This window comes from Triticum urartu, chromosome 5A, assembly GCF_056163025.1.
Source record: "Triticum urartu cultivar PI428250 chromosome 5A, HENAU_Tu73, whole genome shotgun sequence".
NCBI classification, from domain to species: Eukaryota; Viridiplantae; Streptophyta; class Magnoliopsida; order Poales; family Poaceae; genus Triticum; species Triticum urartu.
Window position 1 is genome coordinate 472,020,915 of NC_141877.1, and position 14,404 is coordinate 472,035,318.

Here is a 14,404-nt window from a genome sequence, read left to right on the forward strand (position 1 = left end):
CAATCCTACCACAAAAGGACTAAGTGCATAATATAAAACATAGGTAATTGAAGGAATGATCAAATGTGAACTTGTCTGGTAATAGTTGATGAAGATAATATCGCTCTCAGAAATTTACATAATGGAACTATTCGTTACTCTTCGATGAAAATCTATAAAGTCAAACATTGCACTCACATAAGCAATCGTTTCAGAGAACCAATAAGAACATGCAAAGCAAAAAGTCTTGGAAAAACCAAATGAACATTCAACACACTTAACTAGCATGGAAATATCCTAAGTGCAAAACAACATGTGACCTAGGGTGCAAAGATGTGATGTGTACTGAAGAGCATACATGGCATAATAGTAAAACTATCATGGACAGATCCTAATGTGTGAAAAGTATCGTGAGATAGGTCCAAGTGATAGGGTTTGGCAACGGTGACACGGTGCAAAAACAATCACATCAATCGGAGCTACGATTTAGGAGATATGGCCAGTTGAAGTTTGAATTCAAACCTGAATAAATTCAAAATTTAAATTGGCCAAAAGTTTTCAAAGCTTGTTCTCTGGATAAATCTATTCGAGACGAACATTTTGTCGTTGGTTTCGTCGAATTTGGAGTTACGGTTAAAAAGATACACCCATTCGAAGTTTAGGGGCTAATCTGAAAACTCAGGGACTAAACAGAGAAAGAAATAACTACAAACAAGCCCCTGTCCACGTGGCGGATCCTAGCTGGCTGGTAGTGTTTGCGGCTTTGGCTAAACGGCGAATGGTCACTAAATAAATAAAACACTACCATGGCTAAATAAAAAAACCAAGACCGGTTTTCACTAAAACCGCACGGTTTAATAAACCTTGGTTAACCGTTTTAAACAAAAAAACAGAATGGGGGGCAGCTCACAGCGAGCGACAGCATCGGCGTCGGTGACGTGCAGGGGACGGCGGCGCAGCGTTGGGCAGCGACGGGGCGACGGGTACGGCGGCCTCCGGTGGGTTCTGGCGGCGGCAAACTGGGCGGAGGGGTGCGACATGGCGCATGCGACCGGATGGTGGGGTCGGAGGGCGGCGGGGTGGCCGGCATCGATCGGAGGGAGGCGGTGGCGTTCGGTGCTCCGGTGAGGGCGCGGTTTGTCGGGGCGGCGTCTACAGGAGACCTGGGCGACAAAGAAAATGTCAAACGGGTGCAGGATGGCAAGGGAACAAATTTTTGACAAAGAGGAGAGGTCTTGGGGTTCCACTGACGACGAAAACAACGGCCGAGAGCTTCAGCTCCGGCGAGATCCAAATGGACGGGGCGGCGTCTGTGAGGGGCGTGGTGACGAACGGATTGGCTGAACGGAGAGACGGGGTCGAGGACTTCTTATAGGTGTGGAGAGAGGGCTCGGGAGTGAGGGATAAGCTCTATCCCTAGAGCTTCGGCCGGCGGGTTCGGCGTGTGCGTGTGCGTGCCCCATCTAGCGGGAGGAGCGGGAGCTTGGGGGTGACCTGGGGAGCGGGCCCCATGCGTCAGCGGGTAGCGAGCGAAGGGAGACGACGGGCGTGCGCGCGATGGCCTTCGAGCGCTGGCCCTGGGACAGCCTAGCCGGTCGGGGCACTGGGCCAGTTGGCCAGTGGGCCGCGCGGCTGGGTGGCTGCTGGGCTGGCTGGCCAGCGCGTGCGTGCGTGTGTTTTTTTATAAAAAGTTTTTTCTTTTTTTTATAGTGAGGAAAACAAACAAACTGAATAATAATAATAATATATAGGCATATTATATACAAAAATGCTTAGAAAAATAGCAGCAATAAGATGAACTATTTTGCAAGTTCAACTAAATTCCATCAAAAAATTCCTAAAAGTCAAAGAGCGCTACTTTTGCATTTAAAATCAATAAAAATCATTTTTTAAAATAGCAAAATTAATTTCAAATTAATTTTCTCCTAATTTTCTATTGAAGGGAATCATTTTACCCTTATTTCCATTTATTTATTTTTAGGAGAAAAATAATTTGAATAAAAACCCAAATAACTCCTAATTGGATTTGAATTTGGAATTTCAAACAACTTCAAATGGAAAAATGAGTTTCAAATAACTTCAAAGTGGCCTCCAAATTATTCCTTTGAAACTTCCAACTCTCTTTCTTTGAATTTTGAAGAAGTCATTTTATCTTCCCTCATGAACTCATTGAGTTGCTTAAAGTTTCTAAGTTTGAAATATTTCAAAATGGAATTCACATCATTTTCAAACCTCTTTTCATTTCTTTAAATGGAAGAATTCATATTATCTTCACTCTAGGGTTTTGTGATGAAATGAATTTGAATTCATGGTGATCAAAATGCAAGATGAAAGTTTCGGGAAAGTCCTTTTATTCCCTCTCATTCAACTTTCAACAAGTTTTCAATTTCCAATCATTTTCACACAATCAATCACACAACAATCAAACAAACAATCATAATAATTTATTTAATATAACATTCCAAAATTTAGAATTTTGGGATGTTTCAGCATGACACCTAACAACACTCTCACTTTCATTCATCCCACCAACCATGATGTTACTCTGGAATGTACCTACTCCATTGAAAAAAATGTTTTCTTCTTCCTAGTTGAACTAGAGAGTGCAATATATTCGCACCAAACAAATGAATACCAAATTCAAATCCAAATGTATTAGCTACAAATCTATCACCACTTGTCACTTGACTCTCCACTTTAACGTGTTGTCTTAAATCCTCATTAGATCCCATTGCAAACTTCTCTATGGCTACCTCACCATCGAAGACAACTTTCATATGTGTGTGTAGTTCTCCAATACGACATGGAGGAATTCAACATCCTTATAATGTTTGGCCAAACTGTGATTATCCTACATATATATATATATTTCAATTTGCATACCACATTCAATATAAAATAACCCATTTCGGCAATAAATAATATATTATAACACTTAAAATGGATATTCCATCATATACAACAAATCTCAACATTTCCAAGATTTTGACTCTTAAAGCAGATTTGGGCAATAAATATCTGATTCCAACACTTAAACATATTTCGACAATAAGTATGAGATTCATCATTAAATAACATATTACAAAAGCTAAAAACATATTTTAGTCCAACCTGAACATTTATGTATATACATTGTTGTAGTCCAAGTAGTGTTGCTCTTCTAACACTAATGTGGCATTGACATCATTCCCATGTGTCAAACTTAATCATCTCAACTAAGTAATTTTTACCCACCTAACTCGCCCCTTGTGAAGATGATTGTGCACTAGGATGCTAGTCAATCGAAACCTAACAAATAACTCTAATACTTTGCAACATGGATAAGATGGGTCTCCTTGAATCTTGTATCAATCCTAACAACATTTTCTACAATCTAGACAAGAGATCGCGTCATGTACGTGAACATACAAGGGGGCAAATAAGTAACTACTCCATCTTCTTAGCGGTAGTTTGACCATGTTCAACCATTTACAACGAACATGTATCATATCTTCATGTTTTATGCACCAAATGTCATATTTAAGCACTTAATAAGATATTTCAAAATAAAAAGATATATAGCACAAAACGATACATTTGAACACCAAATATAAGAGTTTAGCATGGAGCAACTCGATTCAGTAATAAATAACATATGATAGCGCCCCAAAACATATTTTAGCAAGAAAATAATAGATTTTAGAACCAAATAAGTAAGTCGCAAGTTCTTGTAATGAAACTACAACACCAAGTCATAACAAGATAATCAAATGTGTGCTTACGGAAACAACACTTAGCCTTTAGGGGGGCTATACTCGAGGATGAATAGTAAAATTGTAAAATAAGAGTTTAAAATTCCAAAAGGTCTATCATTTTTACACCATACATGTATGTATATTCTATCTACGTGCAAAGTTCCGTGAAGAAATGACGTATGTCATGTTACGGGAAAAACTAATGAGGTTATCTTGGAAGCATTACTTTTTTGACAACCCACTATTTTTTCATGAAAATTCATAGACACCCTAAATGACAGTGACACAATGCCCTGTCCATTCCTACTGTTCTCCACTTGGAAAAAATGTATTACAACTAGAAAAATATGCTCGCCGGAGCTCTTATACATTTTCGTGTGCCCGCCACTGTCTCCCACATCAAATGCATTTATTTTGCCAATATATTACCCATAAAAATTCCACAAAATTAGCATCGCCAATAGATAACCCACAAATATAGGGGATCAACTGTAGTCTTTCTCGATAAGTATCGAACCCAACGAGGAGCTAAAGGTAGAATTTATATTCCCTTCAAGTTCTATCGACCACCGATACAACTCTACGCACATTTTAACGTTCGCTTTACCTATAACATGTATGAAACTATTTTGTAGGTGTGGTGGAATAGGTTTGCAAGATAATAAAGAAGACATAAATAAAAACTAGGGGTTGTTTAGATAAAGAAACAATTAAGTTAGTTTTAATAGAGAGCTTTTTGTTAGAAGAAAATTATTTTCCCTAGGCAATTGATAACTAGACCGGTAATCATTATTGCAATTTTATATGAGGGAGAGGCATGAGCTAACATAGTTTTTCTACTTGGATCATATGCACTTATGGTTGGAACTCTAGCAAGCATCTACAACTGCCAAAGAATCGTTAAGGTAAAACCCAATCATAGCATTAAGTATCAAGTCCTCTTTACTCCCATACGCAACAACCCACTTACTCGGGTCTGTGTTTCTGTCACTCACGCCACCCATCATAAGTGAATCATGAACGTATTGCAACACCCTACAGCGGGAATCCCTCACACTTGCGCGACACAGAGGTAACCATAGGACAGCACCAAAATAAAACATACAACTCAAACCAATCATGATCATCAATCAACCCATAGGACAAAAATAATCTACTCAAACACCATAGGATAACCACATATCATTGGGTAATAATATATAGTGTTGAGCACCATGTTTCAGTAGAGATTACAGCCGGTAGAAGAGGTGTTACACCGCTACATAGAGGGGGAGAGAGTTGGTGATGATGGCGCCGAAGTTGTTGGTGTAGATCGTTGTCACGATGATGGCTCTGGCGGCATTCTGGCGCCACCGGGAGAGAGGGGGAGAGAGCCCCCTCCTTCTTCTTCTTCCTTGACCTCCCCCTTAGATGGGAGGAGTTTCCCCTTTGGTTCATGGCCTCCATGGCGGCGGAGGGGCGAGCCCCTCCGAGATTGGATCTCTCCCTTTGTTTCTCTTCTGTTTCGCAGCCCTATTTTTGGCCTTTCACCGTTTCTTAAATTCCTGGAGATCCGTAACTCCGATTGCGCTGAAATTTTGACACGATTTTTATCCGGATATTAGCTTTCTTGCGACTAAAGAAGGGCACCAACAGCCTTACAAGGGCCCATAAGATTGCTAGGCGTGCCCTAGGTAGGGGGGCGAGGGGCGCGCCCCTTGAGCTTGTGGGCCCCTCGGGCATCGTCTCGTGTTCATTTCGCTTCCCAAAAGTCACATATATTCCAAAATAATTCTCTGTAAAAATTTATCGCATTTGGACTTCGTTTGATATGGATTTTCCGTGAAAAAAATACATGCAACAAACAGGAACTGGCATTGGGCACTGGATCGATATGTTAGTCCAAGAAAATCATATAAACTGTTGCCAAAAGTACGTAAAAGTTATAGAATATTAGCATGAAACAATCAAAAATTATAGATACAATGGAGATGTATCACCAACTCTAATTTGCAGAAAAGTGATGGAGATTACGAAGAATGGAGGGCACACTTTTGGGCCGGTGGTGACGATCTCTATGATGATTTTTTTCTCTTTGTCATGAGTTTAGAAATGTAATCTTTGAGTTTTGCTCTAGGAAACTAACGTGTCAACCCATGTTTTAGTTAGTAAAGCGGATAGCACTCTTCCTAATTCTTGGCAAGAGTATCCTCCCAATCTTCTTGTGGATGTAATCACCAACAATGTAACTATGTGTCAAAATGAATAAAAATCTGCCATCATGGCTTTCATTCAAAAATGAAAAAAAAAAGAATGCCTTGAATTTTAATCATTTCTTTCTTCCTCATCAATGGTAAGCACACATGGACGAAGAGATGGTGCATTTTTTATATAATCAATTTTAATTGTAAGTTTGAGAGAGTTGACTTTGCCCACTAATTTGTTCATCGGCTTGCCAAGTCCAAGCAGTTCCCATATTTGTTGCAAAATGATTCGAATGTGTTTGTTGCGAATCTCATGTTATTTGCAAAATGTAAGACAAATTGTGATATATAAATTCAAAGCAATAATATTTTATTTGTGCCCCCCCCCCCCAAATGCAGACACCAAAATAACACACACACACACATGCCACAAATGCCACATTCATGCATTTCTTAAGGCATAGCAAAAGATTAAAGACCAAGCCTCTCATCATCAGTTGAAGGAGGATCTTATTGAGCAACATTGGCAGCTACGTGGGAGATAGTGTTTAACTTATTTAAAGTTCATTTACTTATACTTGAACAATTTTTTTATCAAACTATTTGTTGCATTTGAATAGTTTTGTTGCATTTAATATATTCAGATTAGTTGGTTGTAATAATATTTTTTTTGAATTATTGTATTGTTTGATCTAAATTATTGTAAATATAGTAGAATGGAAAAAGGAAAAAAAAATCAATACCACATCATGGGCGACTCTGTGTTTGCGCACATCCTCCAAAATAATATGGAGTGCGCTCCGTATGCGTTCTGGAGGTTGCTGTTCACTATTCTAGAGCTGCTCTAACTATGGCACATATCTATGAAACGTGCTCTTGCGTTGGCTAGTGGATCAAATATGGTCACATGGGTATGTGGAGCACGCCTGATAGCACTCTCACTTTAATTCATGCCACCAACCATGATGTTACTTTGGACTGTACCTACTTCACTGAAAAAATGTTTTCTTCTTCCTAGTTGAACTAGGAAGTGAAAAATATTAGCACCAAACAGATGAATACCAAACTCAAACCTAAATGTGTTATCCATAAATCTATCAACACCAGTCACTTGACTCTCCACTTTAACAGGTTATCTCTAATCCTCATTAGATCACATTATATTGCCAACTTCTCTATGGCTAGCTTACCATCGAAGACAACTTTCATGTGTGTGTGTAGTTCTCACATAGGACATAGAGGAGAATTCAACATCCTTAGGATATGTGGCCGACCCGTGATTATCCAACATATATTTTTCAATTCCGTGTCACATTCAATATAACATACCCCATTTTTGCAATAAATAATATATTATAACACATAAAAGAGATATTTCAACCATATAAAACAAATCTCAACATATCAAAGATATCGACACTTAAAACAGATTTCGGCAATAAATATCTTATTTCAGCACTTACACATATTTCAACAATAAATATGAGATTCATCTAAATAATATATTATAGAAGTTGAAAACATAATTTTGTCTAACCTAAACAATTATGTATATACATTGGTGTAGTCCAAGTATTGTTGCTCTTCTACACCAACATATCGTTGATATCATTCCAGCGTGTCACACATAATCATCTCAACTGAGTAATTTATACCCAGCTAACTCACCGCCTATGAAGATGATTGTGCACTAGGATGCTAGTCAATTGAAACTCAACAATTCAGTCTAAGACTTTGCAGCATGGATAAAATGGGTCTCCATGAATCTTGTATCAGTCCTAACAACATTTTCTACCATCTCAACAAGAGATCACATCATGAATGTGAACATATGAGGGGTCCGGATAAGCGAATTATCGGTCTTCTTAGCGGTAGTTTGACCATGTTCAACCATTTACATCAAACATATATCACATCTTCATGTTTTATACACCAAATGACATATTTAAGCACTTAATAAGATATTAAAAATAAGAAGATATACGGTGCAAAACAATATATTTGAGCACCAAATATAGGAGTTTAGCACTGAGCAATTTGGTCAGCAATAAAATAACAAATGATAGCACCTGGAAAAAATATTTTGGCAAGAAAATAGCAGATTTTATAACCAAATAAGCAAGTTACAAGTTCTTGTAATGAAACTACAATATGAAGTTAGAACAAGATAATCGAATATGTGCCAATGGAGACAATGCTTAGCCTCTAGGGATGATATGCTCAAGGATGAATAGTATAATTGTAAAATAAGAGTTTAAAATGCCAAAAGATATGTCTTTTTTACACCATACATGTATGTATATTTTATATTTTTATCTACATGCAAAGTTCCGTCAATAAACGACATATATCATGTTATGAGAAAAACTAATGAGGCTATCTTGGAAGCATTTTTCACAAGCCTCTATATTTATATTTTCTTCATGAAAATTTGTAGACACCCTAAATGACATGGACACTACACTTGTCCATTCCGATTGTTCTCCATTTGGAAAATTGTTTATTACACCCGCGAGCATATGCTCGTCGGAGTTGTTATGCATTTTCGTGTCCCCCCCCCCCCCCCCCCCCCCCTCTCTCCCATACCAAATGTATCTATTTTGTCAACATTACGGCCCATAAAAATACCTCAAGATTAGCATCTTCAACTCTGATTTTCTTAGAAGTGATGGACATTATGAAGAATAGAAGGCACACTTTTGGAATAGTGGTGGCGATATATACAATTATTGTTTTTCTCTTTGTCACAAGTTTAGCAATGCAATCTGCAAACTAATGAGGCTATCTTGGAAGCATTACTTTTTTCACAAGTCGCTATACTTATATTTTCTTCATGAGAATCCGTAGACCCCTATATGACATGGACACAACACTTGTCCATTCCGACAGTTCTCCATTTGGAAAATTGTTTATTACACCCACGAGCATATCCTCATCGGAGCTGTTATGCACTTCCGTGTGCTAGCTCCCCCCCCCCCCCCCCTCCCCCCTCTCTCTCCCACATCAAATGTATCTGTTTTGTCAACATGTTGCCCATGAAAATGCCTCAAAGTTAGCATCGCGGACTCTGATTTTGCATAAAAGTGATGGATATTATGAAGAATGGAGGGCACACTTTTGGGCCGGCGGCGGCGGTCTATACAATGATTGTTTTTCTCTTTGTCACCGGTTTAGCAATGTAATCTTTGACTTTTGCCCTCATAAACTGTTCTAGTTAGTAAAGCGGAGATCACTCTTCCTAATGCTTGGCAAGAGGATCCTCTCAGTTTTCTTGTGGGCGCATGTAATCACCAACGATGTCACTGCATTTCAAAATGAATAAAATACGCCACAATGGCTTTCATTCAAAAAGGAAAATATAATGCCTCGAATCTTAATTATTTCTTTCTCCTTCATTAGTGGAAACAAAGAAATTGTACATGTTTTTTCATATAATCAATTTTTTTAGAGTACACAAATTGCGTACCATAGAATTGCAATACTAGACGACTACCACTCGATGCGAATGCGTAGCATGAACTCCGCACCAGGGCCAGTCCGAAGAAACCCACCAACAACAACACTACTACAAAGCAAAAGAGCTTGCCCAAAACCGAAAAACCTCGCCGTGTCTTGGCCGCCAACGGTCACCTTCGAAGAACAACATCTTCATCGAGCATCCCTTGTCGACGCACCATCCCCCTTTATGCCTAAAAGGAGGTGGCAAGAGAATGGCAGGACTCGATCCGTCCCGAGAAAGGCATTGTCTTGAATTCACCAGTAATGGTCGTACATTGCGCCTTGGAAGATCAATCATGGACAACGGCGGACACTGGAGGAGTGCAACGTAGGACCTCCAAATCGTATCTCCAGGCACGATGCTCCCAACAGAGGAACGACGTCGAAGACGCCGCCATCGTGTCGATCCTGCACCGAATCTAGGCTTTCGCCTGGAGACACCTGCCATCACCAAGCGAGCGAGGGAGATGACGACACATCTCGGCGATGCCTCCAAGGAGGGGAATGACACCCGCGGGCTCCATCACCACCGGCCCGACAAGAACTGGGCAGGATTTTCATCTATATTGCCGCCCATCTCCACCCCTCCAAGGCTTTGGGGCAGCACCGTCCATGAAGCCTCGCACCGCCGCCACCGCAACACCTTGCCGAAGAAGCCGCACCGCCGCTACCGCAGCACCTTGCCGAAGAAGCCGCACCGCCGTGGTCCACCAACACGTCGCACAACAGAGAGAGCCCGACCCAAGCTCCACCACAGGCTCAGACTAGGACAGCAGCAACAACCTCCCTTCACCTCGGACACGGACAAGACCACCGCGACGGCCGTCACCCACTCTAGGGACGACCACGCGAGGGAACCAGCCCCTCAACCCAGAACGAGCCAGACTCAGATCTGAGCCACCCTGTCTCACCCAACTCCGCCGGAAGAGCACCACCGCCTGTCCACGGACGTGGAGGTGGCCGGCCGCCCGCTGCCCGCCAGGATCTCCTTCCTGGCTGGGCCTCCTCAGCGCCGCCACCTCCATGGCCGTGGACACGCGTCGCCGCCACCAGCTTGCTCCGGCACAACACCCTGCACTGCCTCCCTACAGCCTATCTCGCTGGGATCCGCCGCTACTCCGCGCTCCTCGCCGTGCGCCGACGGCTTCACCGAGCTCTCGCGCCGCTGCCACACCACCACCACCGCATCCCCGGAAACGGCCCGCCTCCGCGCGAAGATGGCCCGTCGGGGAGCGCCGCCAGCACCCGCCGCATTCGACAGCCGGGAGGCGTAGATCGACGGCTTCTGGTTCTAGGGTCGGGGTTCCTCTGGAGCTGCATGCGCGTGCGACCCGAGAGGCGAGTTGGAGGGACGCTTATATATAATCAATTTCAATTGTACGTTTGAGAGGGTTGATTTTGCCCGGCCTCACCATACAAAGTGAATAAGCATCCATTTGTTCATACACCCGGATCTTGCCAAGTCCAAATGGTTCTTTGTTCCAAAATGATTCCAACGCGTTTTTCACGAATCTCACGTTATCTGCAAAAAGAAGTACGTACCGTGAATCCGTGATCTAAAAATCACATAGACAACACATGACCGTTTTGCTATTCCGTGTGACAACCCCTGCCCCCTCCCTACCCCAACACACACACACACACGTGTGGTTTTGACACTTTCTTTTTCAACTCAAAAATAAAAGTGTCAAAACCACACGATATGATAAAAAAAAAGGTGTCAAACCGCACGTGACACGATGAATTGTACGTGTTGTTTTCTTTGCACATATGGTCAGTTCCAATCGCACGTCCATGAGGGCTGATCTTGCCCGCCTAGGCGTCCACATCCATAGCGCAGACGCGGCATTAACAATCCGTCGATACACGCGGATCTTGCCAGCTCCGACCGATTAATCCACCGTGTCCGTCGCAAATCCCCTGCCATTTTTAATTAATTTCTTCAGAAAAGGAAACGCGTGAGCTAGCTCGCTCACACGCACGCACGCACGTAAATCCCATCCCAATCCGCTCTCCTCTCGCCATGGCAGCTCAAAGAAGACGATCGCCAGCATGATTGCGTGCAACCCACAGAAGATTTGGTTCCCAAGTATAGCGCCGGGCGTTAACGGGCAGAAATCTTGGCAGCATCCACAGGGGATCCGGCCCAAGGAGAAGGAATTAAAGCGGGGGAATTCGCATGAATGGCAGACAGCGCAGGCGTATCGCGGCCGATTGCTCCGGCATCAATGCTGAGATAACAGCTCACTTTCCCGTCCGGGGAGTGCATGCCGCCGCGCCCCCGGTTTAAATACGAGCGCCTCCGCGTGCGTGCGTGCGTGCCTGATTGGATTCATTTGGGAGAGAAGGGAGAGGCCGATCGATCCATCGGTCGGACGGCGGCCATGGCGAGCGGCGGCGGGGGAGTGATGGCCGGGAAGAAGAGGAAGTCCGCGGAGATTGGCCGCGTGGACGTGCCGGCCAGGCGGGAGCCGCGGCGCGGGCTCGGGGTGGCGGCGCTGGAGAGCATCAGGGCGCAGCTCGAGACGGCGGAGAGCTTCTACGTGTTCCCGTCGCTCGCGACGGCGACGGCGGCGGCGCCGCCTCCGACGGCCCCGCTGCCGTCCCTGCTGGCCGGGCACGTCGCCGGCGTGCGGTTCGATCCCTATGTACGCGCCCGGCGCAAGGCGATCGATCACGGCCTGATCATTTTACTACATTTTTACTCACCATGTCGATCGTGGCGATGGGATGGCATAATTTACGTGCGTACGTGTTGCACACACAGGTCGGAAATGGAGCAGCGCAGAGGGAGTACTATCCTCACTACTATGGCGCCGACCACTACACTTTGGCACGCAGGTACATACACACATGAACATGCATACACACACCTGTTCTTCAAATTCAGTATGTAATTTATATTTATATTTCTAATTTAGCATGTAATTTACGTGGGTGATGTACACAATTTACGCATGTGTCGTACACACACACAAACATCCATAACATGTTCTGTAAATTTAGTACTATATGCAATTGACGTTTCAAATTTAGCATGTAATTTACCTGTGTGATGTACACAATTTACGCATGTGCTGTGCACACACAAACATGCATAACCTGTTCTTTACCCAAATAATAAGTGACACACATGTGGGCATGTGGCATGAAGCACTTCAGCCCTGACATTTTCTACAACTAAAATGGCCATCTGAAAAGAAAAAACAAACCCGAAATAAAACTTGTCATTCGGGAAGAAAGTTGCTATGCTTGACAACTAAAATTATCATCAGGGTCCATTCTTTAAGTTTAGTATATGCAATTTACATTTCAAATTTTGCATGTAATTTACAGTGTGTGATGTACACAATTTACGCATGTGCGTGCTGTAGACACACAATCTTGTTTTTCCCCCTTTGCACTCATCCATCCTTGTGTACATTGCACATTGGCAGGTACATGCAGCAGCTGCAGGCGTCGAGCGGCCAGCCGGCGCCACGCCACCATGATCACCACCATGCATGGCAGAGCAACGCCGCAGCCGTCGCTCCACCGGCGCCGCCTGTCTTGGAGCAGGACCACCGCCGTCGAGCGCAGGCGCACGGTGGCCATGCGAGGAAGCCTCGTGTTGCGTTCGTGGACCTCGTCGACTCCGACGAGGAGGACAGCCGCGGCGGTGCCGGAGAAGAACTGGACCTCGAGCTCAAGCTCTAGCTGATACGACCATTAAGATAGAACACGATCTTTTTGCCTTGCTGGTTTGGCCACTTATTAGCTGCTCCCGTCCGACTGAACCGATGGACGGATTCTTTAATTTGTTCTTTTGGCATAGGTCGAGGTTGTAGCAGTGCAGACTTCCTGTGCTGTGTAGTCATGTACTGTACGTATGTACACATGTTCACGCCCTTTTATTATTATTATCATTGAGTAATAGTCGTATATCATGTGTTTTCTAGCTGGTTGATTTCGTGTGTTTCTCTGTGTAGTATATAATTTTCCATGTGTTGATTTTTTTCCTTTGGTTAATTAAAATAGCGGGTTTGTTTGTGTTTATTTCGGGCTACATGATTGTGTTCGTGTGTTTCTTTTTACCTTGTTAGATGTTAGATAATTCTTGTCTCAAACTCTACGTGGGAGGTCATTTATATCATGATAGGGTACATGTTATCTTAATATCAAATTGGTTGTGAGTTTGTCGAATTGAAAATAACACGGTAATGTTTTGGTGCATTGGAGTTTCTACTTGCAACTTTGTTTGATAAATGAAAATGAACCAAGTCCAGACATACAGCATAAAATGGCTTCAATGAAGACCAAAGGAAATTTAAGATCTAGGCAATCCATAATTCATAAAAGGGTGGAAAAAAATTGAGGGGATAAAAGAGTAATTGGTTATTGTGAAGTAGTGCATTAGTGAAGTTGAGATGAATGCTTTTGCAAAGGATTGGTATATACTTCAACCATGCTTTTGAATTTTTGGTTTGCCTGATATGTGATACAACACTCATCAAACGACGACACAAAACTGAAGGTAGGAGCCACCTTCCATAGCAAGAAAGCAGCCTCATGCACTTTCAGTTTATGGTCTTGGATGTTCCGCATATTTTGTTTATCACTCACTAACCCACCAATGGACACACACATCCACTACTGCCCATAGTTGGTTGGAGAACCTCAGAAATGTGACCAGAGTCAAGTGCACCTGGGTGCGATGCATAGATTTAGTCGGACTTCGGTTGAACAAATTATGCATTTTCCATAGAAACTCCACTTAGCTTTAGTCAGGTTTAAATCAGTACATTCGGTGATACAAAAAATACAAATAATGGTATAGTAGTATGGGGCAGAAGACAGTACCATCTCAAATATATGGTTGATTCAAGCCTCCCATGATTCAGTACTCTCCTAATCTCTTTTTGTGATTTTCTAAAGCACCAAACCTCCTTAACAACTACATTCATGGTTTCTACACTTCACACCAACTTCTCCAATATACTGTAACAATATCTCAACTTCTTTTGGTTTGCA

At 42.8% G+C, this 14,404-nt stretch overlaps 1 protein-coding gene across 1 annotated transcript; it reads left to right on the top strand.

Moving 5' to 3' along the window:
- Positions 1–11,425: 11,425 nt before the first annotated feature.
- Positions 11,426–13,307, top strand: LOC147972039 (uncharacterized). The gene is made up of 3 exons (XM_087522916.1): positions 11,426–12,042; positions 12,162–12,235; positions 12,832–13,307. Exons 1-3 carry the CDS (start codon positions 11,662–11,664, stop codon positions 13,088–13,090), a joined length of 714 nt encoding a protein of 237 aa, XP_087379042.1. The 5' UTR covers positions 11,426–11,661; the 3' UTR covers positions 13,091–13,307.
- Positions 13,308–14,404: the final 1,097 nt, after the last annotated feature.

Bases quoted from the DNA above. Each gene is read 5' to 3' on its own strand.
- LOC147972039 (XM_087522916.1), top strand. From the start codon at position 11,662: ATGCCGCCGCGCCCCCGGTTTAAATACGAGCGCCTCCGCGTGCGTGCG. The intron at 12,043-12,161 runs GTACGCGCCCGG...TTGCACACACAG, and splicing joins GCGTGCGGTTCGATCCCTAT to GTCGGAAATGGAGCAGCGCA. The intron at 12,236-12,831 runs GTACATACACAC...GCACATTGGCAG, and splicing joins CACTACACTTTGGCACGCAG to GTACATGCAGCAGCTGCAGG.